This window comes from Denticeps clupeoides, chromosome 2 (genome assembly GCF_900700375.1).
Source record: "Denticeps clupeoides chromosome 2, fDenClu1.1, whole genome shotgun sequence".
Taxonomy (NCBI): Eukaryota; Metazoa; Chordata; class Actinopteri; order Clupeiformes; family Denticipitidae; genus Denticeps; species Denticeps clupeoides.
In genome coordinates, this window is record NC_041708.1 from 19,133,955 (window position 1) to 19,152,002 (window position 18,048).

Sequence of the window (18,048 nt, forward strand, 5' to 3'; positions counted from 1 at the left end):
AAGAAGAAAGGCCACACACTTTCAGCGATTTACACCATTTTTGTCATTGCTGTTTGTCATTTGTTGTAATAACTTTGCATTTTAACTGAGATTAGAGTGGAAAAGCTGTGTGCAATAATTACTTCTGCACAGCCACAGTCACTCACCTTCTGCTCAAACCCTCAACCGATTAAAAATAAATAAATAAATAAATAAGTACATTAAATAAATAAATACATAAATAAAGAAAGAAAGAAAGAAAGAAAGAAAGATCCTTTCCAAGGATGCTAATACAAAATTAATGACAACAGGTCGTTAGTTCAGCTACTCTGCCTTGGTGATGCATTTAAGAGGCACACTTGCTTTACATCAAAGGCTGTTTTCCATGACTGAAGCATTCACTCAGAATTGCCTGCATGGGCAGATTTCTGTCTATATATTCTCCACATGTATTATACCACTAGACTGGACCTTGGGATTATGACCTTGGGATAAAAATTAGAACATTACATTTAGCTCTCCTGAAATTTTTTATGACCACATTTTCATACTCATTGGGTCTTATTGCTTAGCCTTGCAATGCTATTGGAGAGTAAATATGTGTATATGCCTGGCTATCTGGTCATGAACTCATTCAACCTGCAAACGCTCCTTGAAGCTCATCCCCTTGTTTTATTGGTAAGTAAAATGCATGAAATATTTTTATGTCTTTATTGCAATGTCTAGAGGATATAGATACTAAGTTACTGTGAATATTTTCAGCAAATTAGTTTCGAGCTTATTATGTTCATATTGTAATTCTACCACATTGGGGGAGGTCGGTAGCCAAAATAGCATATGCACATTGCATATTGCAAGGGGACTTAACACTTCATATTAACATATGGAAGTAAAAAACTAGAATAGAATAATAGATTCTGTTCTATTTGTAATGTCTAAGATGATTCCAAAGTTTTATGTGATTTTTTTGTTACAATCTGGAGTTTTGGACTTAAAGGAATATGTTACTTCTGGATCACTTGAAGCTCTTTCTGTATCAGAAAACTCTGTATCTTATCTTATTTTTTTATTTATTTTTAAATTAATCCTTGGATTTTTTTCTGGACTTTTGCCCAAACAGCTGCTTGTTGCAGAAACAAGTTGTGAATGTTGAGGAGTGTTTAGGGGGAATGGTTCTTGCATTGTTCAGGAACGGTGAGAATGTTATTGAATGGGGGGAAAGTGGCCTGTGGGGTTGCATGCAATCCTTTTAGTACGGTAGACAGTGATCATAATAAAATGGTATTGCGTGTCTTCAGTGCAATGCACAAACAAGATTAGGATTATTTACATTGAAATTATTTACCCTGTATCCTACTCTATACTTACCATTGTTTTCCATTTCAGAATGCCACCAGCAAAGAAAGGTTTTCTATACAGTGTGCTGCCTTCCAAAATGGAGAGTGTGACTTCGATTTGGATCAGATGCAAGTGAAGAAGAGGCAGATGAAGATGCCAGTGAAGTGGACCATGAAACTCCAAACTGACTGCACACAGTGATCATGTTGACATCAAGCCAACTGACCAACCCAACAAACAGGCCATGTACATGAAGGCACATGAGCAGTAAAACTAGCAATTAAACCCTTAGGTGTTAATATTTGTTTAGACAGTGTGAGTACAAAATATATAAGTTCTGCTCCCAACTAGGCCCAATGTTGCAATATTACAAAATATCCCTAGAAACTACCTAAAAAAAACCACTGTCACGGTGGTTGGTGCTGAGGCCTCATACCTCCAAGGTTGTGAGTTTGAATCCCAGCTCGGACCTTGTGTGTGCAAGGTGCTCTCCCCGTGTTGTCGTGGCTTTCCACCCACCTTGCTCGCCTTGCACACTGGGTCCTGGAATGGGATGCCGTGACCAAGAAGTGGAACTGGGTGGTTCCCACAATTTGTGTTTATATCTGTATTTGTTGTCAGCAAAATTGTTTTTTTAAGCATGGTTTAGCAAACTTACAGGTATTAGTTTTACTTTATATTCATCAGACCAAAAAAAGGAGTTTTCATTTCCAGGCTCTAGTCCACTGTCAGCACTTTCAGGTGGAGGTCAGGTGAGGAGGTCAGGTGGATTTCATGACTGAGCATATGGCCAGCCTGGTATTGAGGTGGAATGAGCAGGTGGCCAGGGCATCCCAACACTGGAAGCTGCAGCTCAAACATCCCACAGATTCCTCTGGCAGAGAGACAGGCATCTCCCACTCATCACAAGTATATCCAAGAAACAGTGGAGGCCTACTAACACAATACAGACCACACACAACAGCTTACATGGAAAATGCACTTCCCTGACTTTTGATGAATCCCCTTCAAGTGAAAGTCCCGTACACACCAGCCCCGAATGGACGTCTGGAGGACCTCAACAGCTGGCATCAGCAGAGCTGCACGCTGTTGTGCTGAGGATGCAAACATCCCCTCCCTGACTACAAAATACACAGTCCACCCTGTGCAGACACAAGCCAGAGCAGGAGCCACAGATCAGCTCTCCTAAACGTATTAGAACAGCACTGTTTAACGCAAACCTGCCCAGAGTCGATGTTTTCTTAATCCTGACATCTGGGTACACAGTAAATTATCTAAAATAAGCCATAAAAAATGTGACTGTAATCATAACAAATGGGTTGTGATTTTAGCATTTATTTTCTCATGGTAGTACATTTCCTTCAGGGGGTCTGTTCCCATGTTTAAGGAGCTGATCCCTCCATTAGGCCAAAATAGGGTAGTAGAACTGACTTATGGGAAAGGTCAGTGAGATAGAATTTGTTTTGTGAGTGTTTGTGTTGGTTGTGATGTCAGCAAAAGTCCCATGACTGCACCGGGAGGTATGAGTTCAGCGAAGGAAATCTCGCTCTAGCTAAAGATAGCCGCCCCAGTCAGACAGCGGCCGCCGCCGACACAGCGGAGGGCTCCAGAGCACTTGTGTCCTTTTTTGGTGCACCCTGGGATGGGCACCCAGACAATGCAGACTGCACAGGCATCCCTGTGCACCAAAATCGGCCGTGCTCTCACTGGTTGTCCTGAAGGGTCATTTATAATCCCCGGATAATGAAAACGTTATCGTCCTGTACCTCAGAGAGGAATGCTTTGAACAAGGACTGCACACCTTGATCTACGAGCCAACGCGAGCAGGAAGTCCGAAGTTTCTGCAGGGACCCGGCAAATCCCGGGAATGTGATTAAACAGTAAACGCTTCATTTCATTTTTTTTAAATCCTCATCACCATTGTACCACCAGATCAACACGAGACCTTGTGTTCACAGACTTGCATAATGTAAACAGAATCAAACTCCACCGGGAGCAAGATAACACAGACGCCAGAATGCTGCTAGAAAGTGATCTGTTGACTGCTGCTGACGGCCTGGAGGACAACACAGAATCTCAGCAACTCAGTCAAGGTCACATGACAGAGTGATAAGTGAATTTGTTGGCTAAACCCGGGCATCTTGTCATTTTTGGCAACTTCTTATCATTTCTGGCAACATTCGGTTTGAATTAACGTGTACTAAAAAAACAGTTTAGAGAACTAGTTGAGCTTTTTTTATTTAGCTTTTTGTCACATTTATTTAAACTATTTTTCAAAAAAAACAAGATAAGATAAACTAATTGACACAAACAAACAGTCTTTTTCCATGGAAAGTAAATACATGAGATTTTCACACACACACACACACACACAGGTAAATGTAAAAAAATGAAATCCCTGTTGGGATCTTACATCTGACATACACTATAACATGGGGAAAAGACAGTTATGGGATCTAAACGAATAGTATATACATAGAGCAATAACGCTCTTTCACAATACAACAACATCAATCTAGCCTATTTGTCTGATTATTTTTACATTCTAGAACAAAATGTAAAGACTAAATCCATGAAACAACACACATGCAGTTGTGTAGTAACCACAAAGCAGTTCCTATGCAGTGAAAGAGTTCCTGCTGCTCATCTTCCTTCATTAATGTTAATGATCAGCTCATGAAGCTGCTTATGATCATGATTATGCTAATAGTGTCAAAAATACTAAAACATTTCCTGTATTCGATTCTTCTAAAAGGCTCCAGCATAGCTCCACAGAGTAGGTGTGTACCATCTTTTGATTGGTTGCAGTATCCAGAGTGACTAGCACCCGATCTGTAAAGTGTGATGTAGTATAACATCAACCTTTTTGGTTCTAATATGCAGTGACTTTTGCATGACTGTTCTTGTCTGTCTGAGAGCATGAAATGCTCTTAAATCTTTTCAACTTTTTCATCTATTAAAACAAGTCCATCAGATTCGTTTTTTGGAGGTGGAGGGAGGTGCTCTTTTAAACCCATTAGAGTAATGGATTCCGTAGTGATACTACTCAACTGGGGTGACAGAGATAGTGTTGTTGAGCTCAGCGTGTTGTGCTATGTTTGTCTGCAGTGGAGCCCATCCCTGGAGGCTCTGTTGCCTGCATTATTTTAAAAGGCCTCTAATGTTCCTGGGATCAGCAGAGGCTGGTGTTTCAGGAAGCAACATTAATTATTAAGATGTCCACAACAATGGGAGCTTCTGACATCACCACAAATGATGCCCATTTCCCACAACTGCAAGTTCCTGGGGAAAGTCCATCTTCTGCTCCTGAGGCCGTGCTGGAGAACAGCCACCCGGCATCTCTCGCAGATATGACTGTATCACCGTTCAAGAAGCAGCTGTGTGGAATGATGATCACTTTATAATACCGACATATTCGTATCAAAATAATGCAGACAACTGAGCCTCCAGGGATGGGCTCCACTGCAGACAAACATAGCACAGCACACTGAGCTCCTGAATGCTGTTTCTCAAAAACACCATCTCTGTCACCCCAGAGTTGAGTAGTGTCACTACGGAAGTCTCAATGTGATTGTTACAAATTCTGCTTAATACGGTCCAGCATGTATTTATATTATACATAATGTTACAAAAATGTTATAAAATGTTATGTAATATAACATAATAGGGAGTTCTTATATTAATTTACCTAAACTAGTTTATTTTCATTATTTTATGATTGTTTATTGTCATCAAACAATCCCGTTATGCGTGTATAGGTCTGTTATGCTATTGTTCTCCGAGCAGCAATACGATATTGTTCTCCATCTTTACTTGTAGGAGATCATTCATTAGTTTACAGAGAACCCCAGTTGTTTTAGCACATCTCTACATATCAACAGTTTTTTGGTGAGCAGATGAAATTATTGCATTATTTAAAATAATTATTACTTTCTGTTGCAATTACCGAATTATCCTGTGATCGATTGATTATGAAAAATGACCACGATATATGTTAATAATTGTCAGAGGAAAGTGGCACATTCAGGTGAAGAGAAAACAGTGTACTGGTTACTAGTCATAAATCACAAAACAGATTTCTATAACAGAAAACATGAAGAGAGTGGTGTGAACGTTGATGAAACCCTTCAGTGGGATTTACGCTGGCATTCAGAGGAGAAGGGGGGCATAGGCGGTGGAGGAAGAGGGGTCCTCGTAGGGGGAGAGTGCAGAGGAATGCTTGGCATCCCAGGATAAGGTGGCCATTATGGAGGCACTTCCCACCCCTGAACAATTCCAGCCCTGTCCAAATGCTGTCGTCCATGTTGGGGATCTGTTACACAGCAATTAGCCACGCTGCCCTTAGAGGGCGTGGGAGGTGGAGGAAACGGGACAGCAGCCCATTAATCTCCACTGTAAGGAAGGGCATCAGACCAAGGAGCAGGGGTCAGACGACGCCCATGATTACGCAGATATGGATCAGCCATGGTTCTGCCGCTCCAACAGATTTGCTCTTTAGCCATCGCTCAATTGTCCAATTACTGACTTTGTGGTATATTGTAGATTGTAGAATTTTTACAGAACTCGTCAGATCAGAATTCATCATCATGCTGAGGGAGGGGCAGTTTCTATAATTGTCATTAGAGCACACGTTCTTGTTCTCAGATGGGGTTCCAACTTTCTGCACAGTTTCTGAAGTTTCATGCACTAGGAAGGTTCAGTATCTAAGACCTGTAACATAATGCTCCTGTGTTTATGCCTTCTGCCTGCAACAAAAAGCACTATCAATAGCTGGTGTCTCATAATCCTATAACACGGTGATTTCAGCAGCACAAATTCACTTTCAGACACTAAACGTGAATGCGATTATGTTTGAGTTACGTTGATGTGAAAGCAGATGGACAGATCTGCATCCGGGCAGAACAAATTAAACCACACAGTAAATTGGTCTATGCTTTTATATGCCTAGATTTTATACTGTACATTTTTTTCTTGACTGTACATTTGAACATTCTATTTTATACTGTGCTGTGACATAGTACATTATTCTTTTATTTTTGTTCTATTGTTCATCTATTGTTTTTGTCCATTTTTGATGCTCTTAAATGTCAATGTCATCTGTCAATGGTCATCTGATTATTAGAAGACGATTTTCTTTTACAATTACCTTAGTTTCACTGATTAAAGAAGTAACAAAACTGACGTTCCTCACAGTTTAGTGTCTGGTACATCAGCAGATGTAGGTTTGACTTTGTGATTTCTGTCTTTGTTGTTTTTCATTTCATGACTTATTTAATGGAAGAATTTACAGTTATTTGACGTTAAGTGTTTAGCTCTAACAGAATCCTGACTATCACATTTTTAAAAATTAAGTAGGTGCTAATTATGGAGACACTGGGGTTATTTAACAACATACAACGTGTGATCTGAACCCATGAATTGAGATTAGACACTAGCCCCAAGTCCAGCCATTCAGGCATTTTTAGTGTCAAGCCAGGCCTTCAGGGTATAACCATCAAGGTTTTGTAGAACAAATACCCAGTAATCTGTGGTATTAATGGAGTTATTTGTTATATTTCAGGTCACAGCCCTAAATATAATGTCTTGAGACATTATAACACAACACAAATACACACATAGTCCCTTGCAATAGAAAACAATAAAGCATAAAATGGGATCTGTCATCTTTTCCATGATGTCAAGTGCATTAATTATTAACACAGTCCAGCTCATCATAATTAGAAATAAGCTCCATAACCTGTTTCTGTCTTCTTCAACCTAATAATATACACTGTGTTGTATAACTTAAAGGGCCAACTTAGTATAAATCTCATAGGTCTTGTTATTCTCAATTTCCACTAATCATTCCATTTTCTTTCAAAGAGATCAGTTATTTTGAGTGGCTTCTATATCTTAGTTTTTATTTTCTGTTGGTATATTTTGTTTAAGTGGTGTTATGTTGACGATGATGATGATGATGATGATGATGATGATTCCTTTTGACAAGTACACATGCCAGTCATGATGTGTTAAACATTGTTATCCACCAACACCAACTGAAGCAACAAGCTCTTAATCGAGTTCGACTCTAGTTCAATCCAAACACGAACAGGGTTAGAGTACAAGAGAACAGCTGTCTGCCCGGTTCTACACACTATTATACACACCCTGCAGCAGCCAGGATCATAACAGAGAAAAGAGAGAGCAGAGCATGCCAGATGATGATGGACTGCGACACAAAGAAAGAGAGAGAGCAGACGCTTTTTGTCATGTTTTATACTAAAGCTGAGCCTGACTGCAGAATGAACCTCTTAAACAATAGTTCTGCATTTTTTGTAACATGAATGCTTGTTCATTCATCTACTTTAATCTTCTAGTTAACAGTTGTTTAACTGATATTGATGTTTTATATTAGATTCATTTTGAATTTTAATTACAATAATATTTGTCAAATTGAATGTACAACAATGTATAATGTTTATGAATAATATGGACATTCAAATGATTCCATATTTAATCAGTGTTTTCAGTATTATGGTTCACTGACAACCTGGCAGATAGATCAGAAAAGCAGCAGGCTCCGGTTTCCTAGCACGGAGCGAGCGTTAATTCAGCCCTGTTGGGGACGGGTACAACCTCCCAGGAAGAGCAGCACTCCAGGTGTGTGCAGCTGGCTGTGGGTGGAGGCGGTGGGGGCAGGGCATGAGGAACATGCGCCTCTGATGCATTTAGTCTGGCGCCTGTTAGTAAGAGTGTCTGGAAGACCAGCTCCAGCCTATTACTACAGTATATTCTATGAGAATACTCTGAGAGCAAGTAGTAAGGATCCAATTTGCCAATTTGATGTTGCATTGATGCATTCATTTTTTTTTTTATTTGAGGTTTGTAGCAGTTCTGAGCAGTTTCAGAGTTTCATCTCAGAATTTATTATAAGCAATCGCTACCTTATTAAACATTATTATGTCTAAGAAAGCCTTTTTTTAAGAATAAATTTTGGTTCGGTGTTCATAATCGTGTATTTTTGCTGTGTGTGACAGCACTGTGCCATTTATGCTGTTTATGCTCTTCTTTCTTCTCCAGATAACTTTTAAATACAATTACTGGATGTTTCTTATAAAGTCACTTTCAATGAAATTGACTGATGTCACAGCCCACTGGCTCACAGTGTCATTAAAACCAGCAGACCGCTCACCAGTCCACCACAACAAACACAATCAGTGCTCATCAACTTTCCATATGCCTATCAACAGGAGGTGAATCTGCAGCAGCTTTCGAGTGCACCTTTCAGGAATCTGATTCCATTCCTCCATGTCGGCAAGCCAAGTGTGTTTTTTTTTCCTGGAATAAAGATGGAATTGAGATTAACGGCAGCAGAGTACAGGAGCCTGTGTGTTCTGGATCTGGATACACATACACATTCACACACACGCAGGCAGGCAGGCAGGCACCCCAGTATATCTACGCACACACCATAAATCTGCATAAACACATACAACCGTCATCCACTGCTCTGCTGCTCTGACTGGGGGACTCAGTAGATCAGCATGTGCCCTGTGACCACAACAGATTCGTTGAAACGTTTCCCCTCCCACAGATCTCCCTATGGGAATATGCCTATAAATGTTCTTGCCACTGAGGACCAGATTGGGGCGTTTCACTGACAAAGCACATTTGGATTGAAGGGACCAGTTCACACACAGATATGAGAGCTCTGTAACATCGACCTAACTGTTTCAGGATCAGACTACATGTGACTACAGCCTGACTGAAAATACCAGTGAAATCTACACCATATGTGCATGAAAAGCACCTTCAAAATAGACCGAACACGATTAATATCTATTCTGTCATCTGTAACTGATGCACACACACCGCACACACTCTTTCCATAACCACTTATTCCTAATCAGGGTCGTGGCTGCCAGAGCCCATCCCAGGACAATGGGTGCAGGGCGAGGACCCACCCAGGGTGGGGCCAGTCCACCACCAGGCACACACACCAGTCACACCATTCACTCGCACACTCACACCTACGGTATCCAGTCCATGCCTTCAGACAGCGGGAGGAAACCGGAGAACCCAGAGGAAACCTGCTGGAGAGAAACCTTGGAGATGTGTGGCGACCATGATAAAGTGTTAAATCTGATGTAATTTTTACATTTACATTTAAGGCAGATGCCCTTATCCAGAGCGACTTACAACGTGCTTCCATGTTACAATCAATGAAGTAATCAATTCTGGTTCACTAGGACCCCCTACTCTCTACACAACATGTGATGTGTTTTGCACTATTTGTGTTAGCTTTGACTGAATTATCACAAAAAGAGACGTCAGAGACCATTAATATACACAAATGACCAATGAAAATGAGGGACATTCTCACATAGTTTTTATTCTTTGGTGGCTAAAATGTATTTAAGACACACAACAGTTCTGTCAGTTGCTTCAAGTATTCCTGTAACATGGGGTACCAGATGATGTGGATATAAAGTTATATTTTCACTAGTTGCATGGTACAATGAGCAACAGACATCTTCGGCACTAACCAGCAAAGGATGAACGGATGACTACAGAAGAGGGTAAGTGGATGCACCACGGAGCTCTGTTCTAGAACAGTGAGTACGATCACAGAACCGGCTCCACAAATCAAGGAAGTTGTAACAAAGCAGCTCCACCAGACCAGCGTCAGAGGATACAATAAAGAATGGGCCACCTTAAAGGAATTCGCACTCCATCCTCACACGAGTGTGCTTTACAGTCATGTACCATTTTTAAACCCACTTCCTCTCAAACTCACACTGTTAACAAAAGACAGTCGCACAGCGGCCAACCACCGCAGCTCCAGTCAGTGGCTGACAGGCGAAGCCATTCAGGAGTTTGGAGCCGTTTTCCGTTTGCATTTCGCAGGGGGATCTGGAGAGTGTCTGTACCAAAAGCGGACAATTTCACATTTTTGCTCACATCAGAGTAGCAGATCAAAGACAAACTGCAACAATAATGTTGCGCAGCTGGTAGGAAGAGAGTAGTTCCTCTGAGAGGAAGAGATATATTAAGAAAAAGCACCAGCTGCAGATCTCAGGTGAGGGGAGATGTCTGTGGGGTACACAACCATGAGAAAATGGACTGTTTTGCATATACCAACTTTAAGAAAAGGATCTGTGGCTTTAAACAGGATGTGAAGTAACCGTGTGCAGGGACGCCCATGGCTCCATTCAGTCCGATTCTGTCAGATTCCGCACCCAATGCTTTGGTCTTCCTTCCATTATATCACTGTTTCCACACACAATGCATTTGATTGTATTTAAAAGTTCCATGTAAAAAAAAAAACGTTGCAGTGGTGCCACACTAGAGCATGACGTCTTTGTGTAAAAACCCTGCCCTATGCCCTCTAAATGGACAGGGTCAGGGGAGGAACATTCTCTCACTTGACGAAGTCTGCCGTCCCTTCGCAACTGCCTCAGAACAATTTTGACGCAGTAATTGAAGAATTGTTTCTCTGACAAACACAAACTCAACCCTGTGGTGTGCAAAAGAAACCGCATTTACACACATGCATGAATACATGAATGCATGAATACAACTGATCTGAGATCAGACTATCCCAAGGCATCTAGTAGAAAATCTAAGGGCATCTCCTGGCAAGGAGGAACCGAAATGGGACAGCGTGGTAAGGAGGGCAGGTGTCTGGTGGGTTTAAAACAGGAAAAAGAAACACTCAGGGATGTAGGGGGGGAAATGGGTGACGGAGGACAGATAAGGGAAACCAAATACAGTCACCAGAGAAACACAATAGAACAACTACAATACGACTTCCTAAAGATATAGTCTCCCCACCCACCGGGGTCCACTTAAGTGGACTTCTTAAGTGGTGCATCCATTTGCCCGGTATGAATTCCAGCAGTCACATCCTGCCATAAAGCATTCATGAAAATGTCATGGACACTTTTTTTTTTTGACAAGAGGTCATAATCTCAAAACCAAGAACCCAACTTTTTAAGACTTTGGTTAAAGCTTCAAGAACCACAATTTTTTTTACTATTTCTGATCATTGTGTTGCAAGAATTGAACAAGTCCAACAACAGCACTTGTAATTAAATTGCCAATATTTCTTATTCCTTTATTATGTTAGATTTTGAGGTATAGTTCCTCGCAAAATTGCAGTGCGTTAAAAACATGACAAAAAAGGTAAATATCAACGGGCACAGGCGACCTTTACAACACAGAGATGTGTGGCCCAGCAACATTCCCAAGCCCAGTCAGCAGCAACAGCAGCAACAAAATGAACATGGTGAAAAGGGGTACTCCACGCCGGCACTTATCTGACGGAATTTCGGGGTGCACAGATTGAGGAATGAATGGCTGTGAGGCTATTTTTCATTTTTTCCAGTCCAACTTCTAGCCCAGCAAGTCAGCAGCGCGCACACGTGTGAAGTGGAGAGGGGGGTGGGTCTTACCTGGCTTAAGCAACAGAAAGGTGCAGAGTCCTGCGAGCAGAAGTCCGCGGGGCGACATGCTGCCTGGTCCGCGCTGTCAGAGAGTAGCGGTGTGGACGGAGCGCCGAGCGGGGACGCGCGTAAAAAGCGCGCGTCATGGGGACGCGTCTGGAACAGGCGAAGCGCTGCGTGTTGCCATGTCCGCTGTTTATGAGCGACGCCGGGCTCTGCATTTGTCGCGTTCCGTATGGAGAACCACGTTTAGATATTCTCTCCTTCCAAACATCGGAATACTTGTCTCATCAAAATCTGGCCACACAGGCAAGATTTTTCTCCCGCTTTGAACTGTTTTTCTGAATAATTCAAGTAAGGTGAAGACAAATAAAATGAATAGTTAATTCATTAGTCACTTTCTTTATTCATCATTATTTGATTCATTCTTAAGAATTGATATTTGTTAAACTATTTTACTCATTTAAAGTGGGGGGAAAAGGTTCCATTCAGTCTGCAGTTAAAGCCACATGACGCTGTGACATTTTGAATGATGAAATATGAAAAATGTCTAGTGATCTCTTCTTAACCTTATTCGTCTCTCTTATTTAAGAATGATATCCGGACAGTGTCGTTTACTGCCACCAGCACCATGACAATTTCTGGAGTTTATGGAATAAAATGATCTTGTCGGGATCCAGACTCTTCCTGGTACTCCTGACCAGGATTTCATGTTGCCCTTGTCTTGTGCTCCCTGCTTACTATAAGTATAAATGTTCCTGACAGACTTAGATAAAATTGAACTACACAATATGCTCGAAAAATGTATGTGCGAAAAAGAAATAATCTGGGATCTTCTTCTGTAATGGATTCTGGACCACCACCATTCTCCCAAAGCCTCAATATACTCGATATTAGTTCATGAGGAATACTGAAAATTATATATTCTTTTAATAATATCATAAAACATTATTTTAAAATCTAGCTTTTAGTGAAACCTTTTTTATCTTTGAAAACGTTTTTTGACATATTTCTGTGGCTACTACTGTAATGCCCTTTATAATGGAATTATTCACTCTTTACTTTCCCACTTACAGTCGGCATCTTTTAACTGGGAATAAATCACATCACCGCAATATTTGCACTAGCTATAGAACAGAATTTTTGTAAAGCTTTGAATGGACTGGTCCCTCAGTACATCACGTATGTGTCCACCGGCACGCGCCCTGAAGCCTGAGGACCAGCTCCAGCTCTGGATGAGACTTAAATCCCACTCTGGAACTCTCTGCCCCCCACGTTCCAACAGTCCCCACTGTGGAGTGTTTTAAGTCTCGTCTTAAGACCTACTTTTACTCTCTGCCGTGAGTAACGTGCCGTGAGTTCTGTGGTCCTTTTTACCTATTTTTTTTTTTCATTTGTTTTTCTTTTTCATTTTAATGTTTACTAAGTATATTGCATCTTGTTCTTCTTATTCTGTTTTAGTTGTTAAAATGCGTTGTATGAATAAAGTTGGATTGGATTTTGTTTGTGAAACTTCAACAAGAGATGTTAATTTCAGTTGTGTTGACTGTTGGCTTTTGGCCTTTCCAACCCAGTTTTACTATGTGAGATTTTCATGGTGCGATTTAAAAAAGCTGCTGATCTCCCTGCCGGGCCTGTAACATGAGTGGCGAGATGAGGTCACACGCTGTTTATCCAGCTGTGTACTCACCTGTAGCTTTTTATACGGAATTGTGAAAGTAAATGAGCCAAAGCTGCTGATTCAGTATGTCGGTTCATTCCAATTCTGTGCTGCCCATACCTATTCTCATGTAAACGTTCGCTTTAAAGTGCCCAGGCGTTTTCTAATATACATTTTTATCCTTTTATTATCTCAGCGCGAGACTGAATAGGAAATCACAGTGTGCTTGCCCTGTAGAGCTTGAAGAAAATGTGTCTCCAGCTTCCGTCCACATCCATCTGTAAGGTGATGTTCCACATTCTCTACGCCAATCTCCAGCCAACTTATATTGACCCATGTTCCACCTGTTTTATTCATTCCATGAGACCCAAAAACTGAATCCAATCATGTTGGGTCCAAGGTATGGCTCTAATTTGACTAATGCTTTATTTTAAATTATTTTAATTATTTAATACTATTTTTAAGATCAACTAATGTTATAATATTATCATTATAATTGCTGTTGGTGTTGTTGTTGGGATGCTTGGTGGTATAGTTGGAAACAACATTGAAATGTTGTGTTTGAAGTTCTTGTTGGAATAAAACTGCTTTTAACGATGTGGGAGTTTTCCTTCTCAAAAAGACACTTGGCATTATGTTTGAAAATATGTGGAGGTCACTAAAAACATTTGGTTCCCATGGACTATGAAGAAGACCCCAGGGACACACAGATGGAGGACAAGATTTTTTTAAAGACACTCAGAATAACTGGAGAAAGGAATTCTAAACAAACTAAGACTTTGAGATCTGAATATTCATCCATTTAAATACATTAATTTGCTTATTTGTTTCTTAGGGTGTGTTTAATAAATCATTGCAATTGTATCATTTGTCTTTAATGGCTTTGGTTAAAAAAAAATCCATATTGGTACCTTTGGTCTTGACATTTGACATCAACTATCAATAAATAACAATAATTTTCTTGCAACACATAAAAAACTTCATAACAGTGGCTTACACTCTTTTCATATCTTCTGTGCTATAGAGATTACAGACATCATCTATTTTTTTTTTTTTATTAATGGAGGGACATACAGTACTGGCCCAAAGTTTGGACACATCTTCTCATTCAATGTGTTTTCTTTATTTTCATGACAATGGTACACATGTGGAGTTATGTACTTAACAAAAAAAAGGTGAAATAACTAAAAACTAAATTAAATGTTTTATTTTCTAGTTTCTTCAAAATAGCCGCCCTTTGCTCTGATTACTGCTTTACACACTCTTGGCATTCTCTCGATGAGCTTCAAGAGGTCGTCACCTGAAATGGTTTTCCAACAGTCTTGAAGGAGTTCCCAGAGGTGTTTAGCACTTGTTGGCCCCTTTGCCTTCACTCTGCGGTCCAGCTCACCCCAAACCATCTCAAATGGGTTCATGTCCAGTGACTGTGCAGGTCAGGTCTCCACTTTTTGTTAAGTACATAACTCCACGTATTCATTCATAGTTTTGATGCTTTCAGTGAGAATCTACCAATGTAAATGGTCATGAAAATAAAGAAAACACATTGAATGAGAAGGTGTCCAAACATTTGGCATGTACTGTATATTAGTACAAGAGCTGGAGTCAGAAGCATTGGCGCAAGACCTGTGTTGAAGACAATGAGGTGTACATGTTTCATTGACAATAACAGGACAGGGAGGAGGCCGGACTAATTTAAGCCCAGTATGTGAGAGCTGCATGTATGGTAACATCCTCCAGAGCTATAAATTGGAATGACTCAGTTAAAGTTGGTTGAACCCATGATCTCAGAGCACTAAATAGCCATCACTAATATCTGTAGAATGTACCATGAACTACAATGTAACTGGGTGCTTATGGCTGTGCTTAATTAAGAGGTCAAATGACACCAACATCAAGCTAAGGAAGGAAAAAGAGGTCAATCAATCTCACACAATTGTTTTGGGCTTATCTGGCAGGATAAGAGGGGGCTATTGTGCATGGAACAGTAGGGTGGTGGCTTCTCTAACAAAATGCTTTGTATAGAATCTAGTAGATTTCTGAACCGAAACATCGTCAAATAGTTATGAGCTATGACCAACTATCAGAACCAAAGGATCTGGTTTGGTATTTAGTAACAACTTCTGGGTCTCCCTTTGATCTGAAACTGTTGTGTGAGTGTTGTATCTGATCTTGGATAAAACTGTCAACTGTATGTGAGGTGATGCAATGCACTGTGTTAAATTATCAAATAATAATAAAGACCTTTGGTAAAGAACATGACAATAACTTACAAGTTAAATTTAATTTACACTAATTTGTACATTGATTCATATTTTAACATTCATATTGTGGAGTTTTTTTCCATAATCCAAGATCTGACAAATTGCAAATTTAATTGAAATTGGTCTTAATAGCATTTTTGCCAACCTATGTGAGATATATTATTATAACATAACCAAAAATTGCATGAACAGAAGCCGTGTAATGGACACTGTTGTATCTGAAAACAAGATCAAGACCCAGCTGTATTATAAAACACCTTTATATTTTATGTGTGAAATAATTACCATTAAAATGTCCACTTGTAATTTCTGTGGAAAGATGTCATAAACCCATTTATAAATCATTATATGTCAGAGCTTACTTGATGATGGAGTTGGCCACAGAACTGAAGATGGAAACTCCACCTGGCTGGGTGGGCTTGGACTTCCCATCTGAATCCATGTAAATAGTATCAACTCATACAGAGATGGTCTTTTAGGGCATTTTAGGTTGCAAATCCAGTGGCTGCTTCCTGTCTGCGGCTCATCAGTGCCTTCTGCATGCTCACACCAGGAGTTTGAGCTTGTTAGATGCTTTCTGTACATTTCAATGAAGTTAAATAGAAAACTGCATAGGCTATGTCTCTGGTCTGGAGGTCAGCTGATGAAAATGGGCCAAACGTTTCTGCACATTTACATGCAGAAACACAAAGAGTGAGATGAATGGACGACTGTGAGAGAGTCCACACTGGGAAGCAGAACTTTCACAGGCCTGCAGTTCCAGCCCCAGGGACTCTCAGATCTCGGTGCTCCCGCTGACTGTGTCTTGTTCACCGTGGGTTGTGGTGGTATGTAGGGTCAGGCCCCTGGTTGAGCTACAGCAGCTCCTACTGTTTGGAGTTTGTGATTTCCCATAGAAGCCTCTGGCGTTCCTCTGGCTGCATCATTCCAGATCTGGTTTTGCTGTTTATTAATAGCGGTTTCCTGGGGACGCTTTGCTGAGATCCCAAACACAATAACCCTAAGCAGAATCCAACAAGCAGTTCTAAGCTTCAGCTTTTACAGCTCTGCCTATATAAAGCTTCACTCTGCCTTAACTCAGTGCAACTCACTTCATTACAAACATCTATAGAGTCAGAATATTCACAAGCAATTTTATTTAATTCATTTCCATTGAAGGCAGAGGTAACAAAAAATAATATAACAATATAGAATACTGTATTCGCAACTACTTTTCACCTTAAGTCTGTGACTTGGACTCGCCCTCAAACCCTTTTATCATCTCACCTTGTGCTCCCGGAATCCGTCTCCTGTCAACCACCTGCCTCTATCCACAATAATCTCATTCCATGATTGCTACCAGGATGGTGCATAAAGTGTTATCAATACCTGAAAACTTCCAGTAGTGGTCCTTCACACGTAAAAAGTGCAGTATTTGGGTAGAGGGTTTCTAATTAGGAGGCTGTTGAGTCTGTTTTTGGTTTTCTTTGGCTCTGCATGTGGATGTACTCCAACAGGGATTATGTCAAGATCGCAGCAGCCCGGTGCTGGAAGAGGAAACACGGGAGATCCACCCCCAAGACGGGTGTCTGGGACTCGTTTCAGCATTGTTTGTTTATTTTCCTGGGGGATTTCTGACAGAACATTTCCACCTCTGCTTTAAACCCCGGGTCAAGGACTAAGCAGGCTTGTGGCCCAGAATCTGTTTTTGTGACAATGGGTAGTTTCTGATGATCATGATGTCATTTGTGTAATTTGTGATTTTTAATCATGATAATTATTAAAATTAGCACTGACCTTTGGGTAAATGTGGTCAAGGATGGGTGGAGAACTTTTTGGCATGTCTGATTCTTCCAAGCAAAGGTGTGATCAAAGCAGGCCATGTGATCATGGAAAAACATAAAAAAATATATTTCTGCTGCACCACACCCAAGGTATCAGAAGACACACATACAGGTTCCATCTAAAAATAATTGATAGTTGTTGTAGAGGTTAACTAAGAGCACAGTGCACACAGGAAATAAACACTGTTTTTATTTTTTTTTTATTATGTCATCGTGTCCATACACATCTGAAGGAAATGCATGAGGAGAACAAAGCTCCCTTTTGTTCCCATTGAAATCAGCCCCTGATATCGCATTGAAATATACTTTTACACCACAGATGGTTTTTGCCAAGAGGCAAAACAGTTCAAATTGTAGTTTAAATTATATTGTATTTTATCAAATTGTATATAAATCTCTATTGTGTAATGACATGCTCTGATGTAGCTATTTAAAATGCTCAACTTAAAATTAGAAACACTAATCAGACTGACTGTTCATTCCATTTTTACTCAGCCCAGTATAGTCAAAACTCAATGATTCTCAGCAATCGACATCATAAGCATTTGCATAAGAGTGAAACA

The 18,048-nt window shown here is 40.4% G+C and overlaps 1 protein-coding gene across 4 annotated transcripts in view; it reads right to left on the reverse strand.

Moving 5' to 3' along the window:
* Positions 1 to 11,874, reverse strand: part of mcamb (melanoma cell adhesion molecule b) — a 34,103-nt gene extending 22,229 nt beyond the window's left edge. For 3 of the 4 annotated variants that reach the window (XM_028968729.1, XM_028968722.1, XM_028968706.1), the window contains exon 1: positions 11,751 to 11,874. In XM_028968729.1, coding sequence (XP_028824562.1) covers positions 11,751 to 11,808 — 58 coding nt within the window. In that variant the 5' untranslated portion in view covers positions 11,809 to 11,874. The remainder of the gene's footprint in view (positions 1 to 11,750) is intronic. The other variant, XM_028968714.1, reaches the window with a different exon arrangement.
* Between the last annotated feature and the right edge of the window lie 6,174 nt (positions 11,875 to 18,048).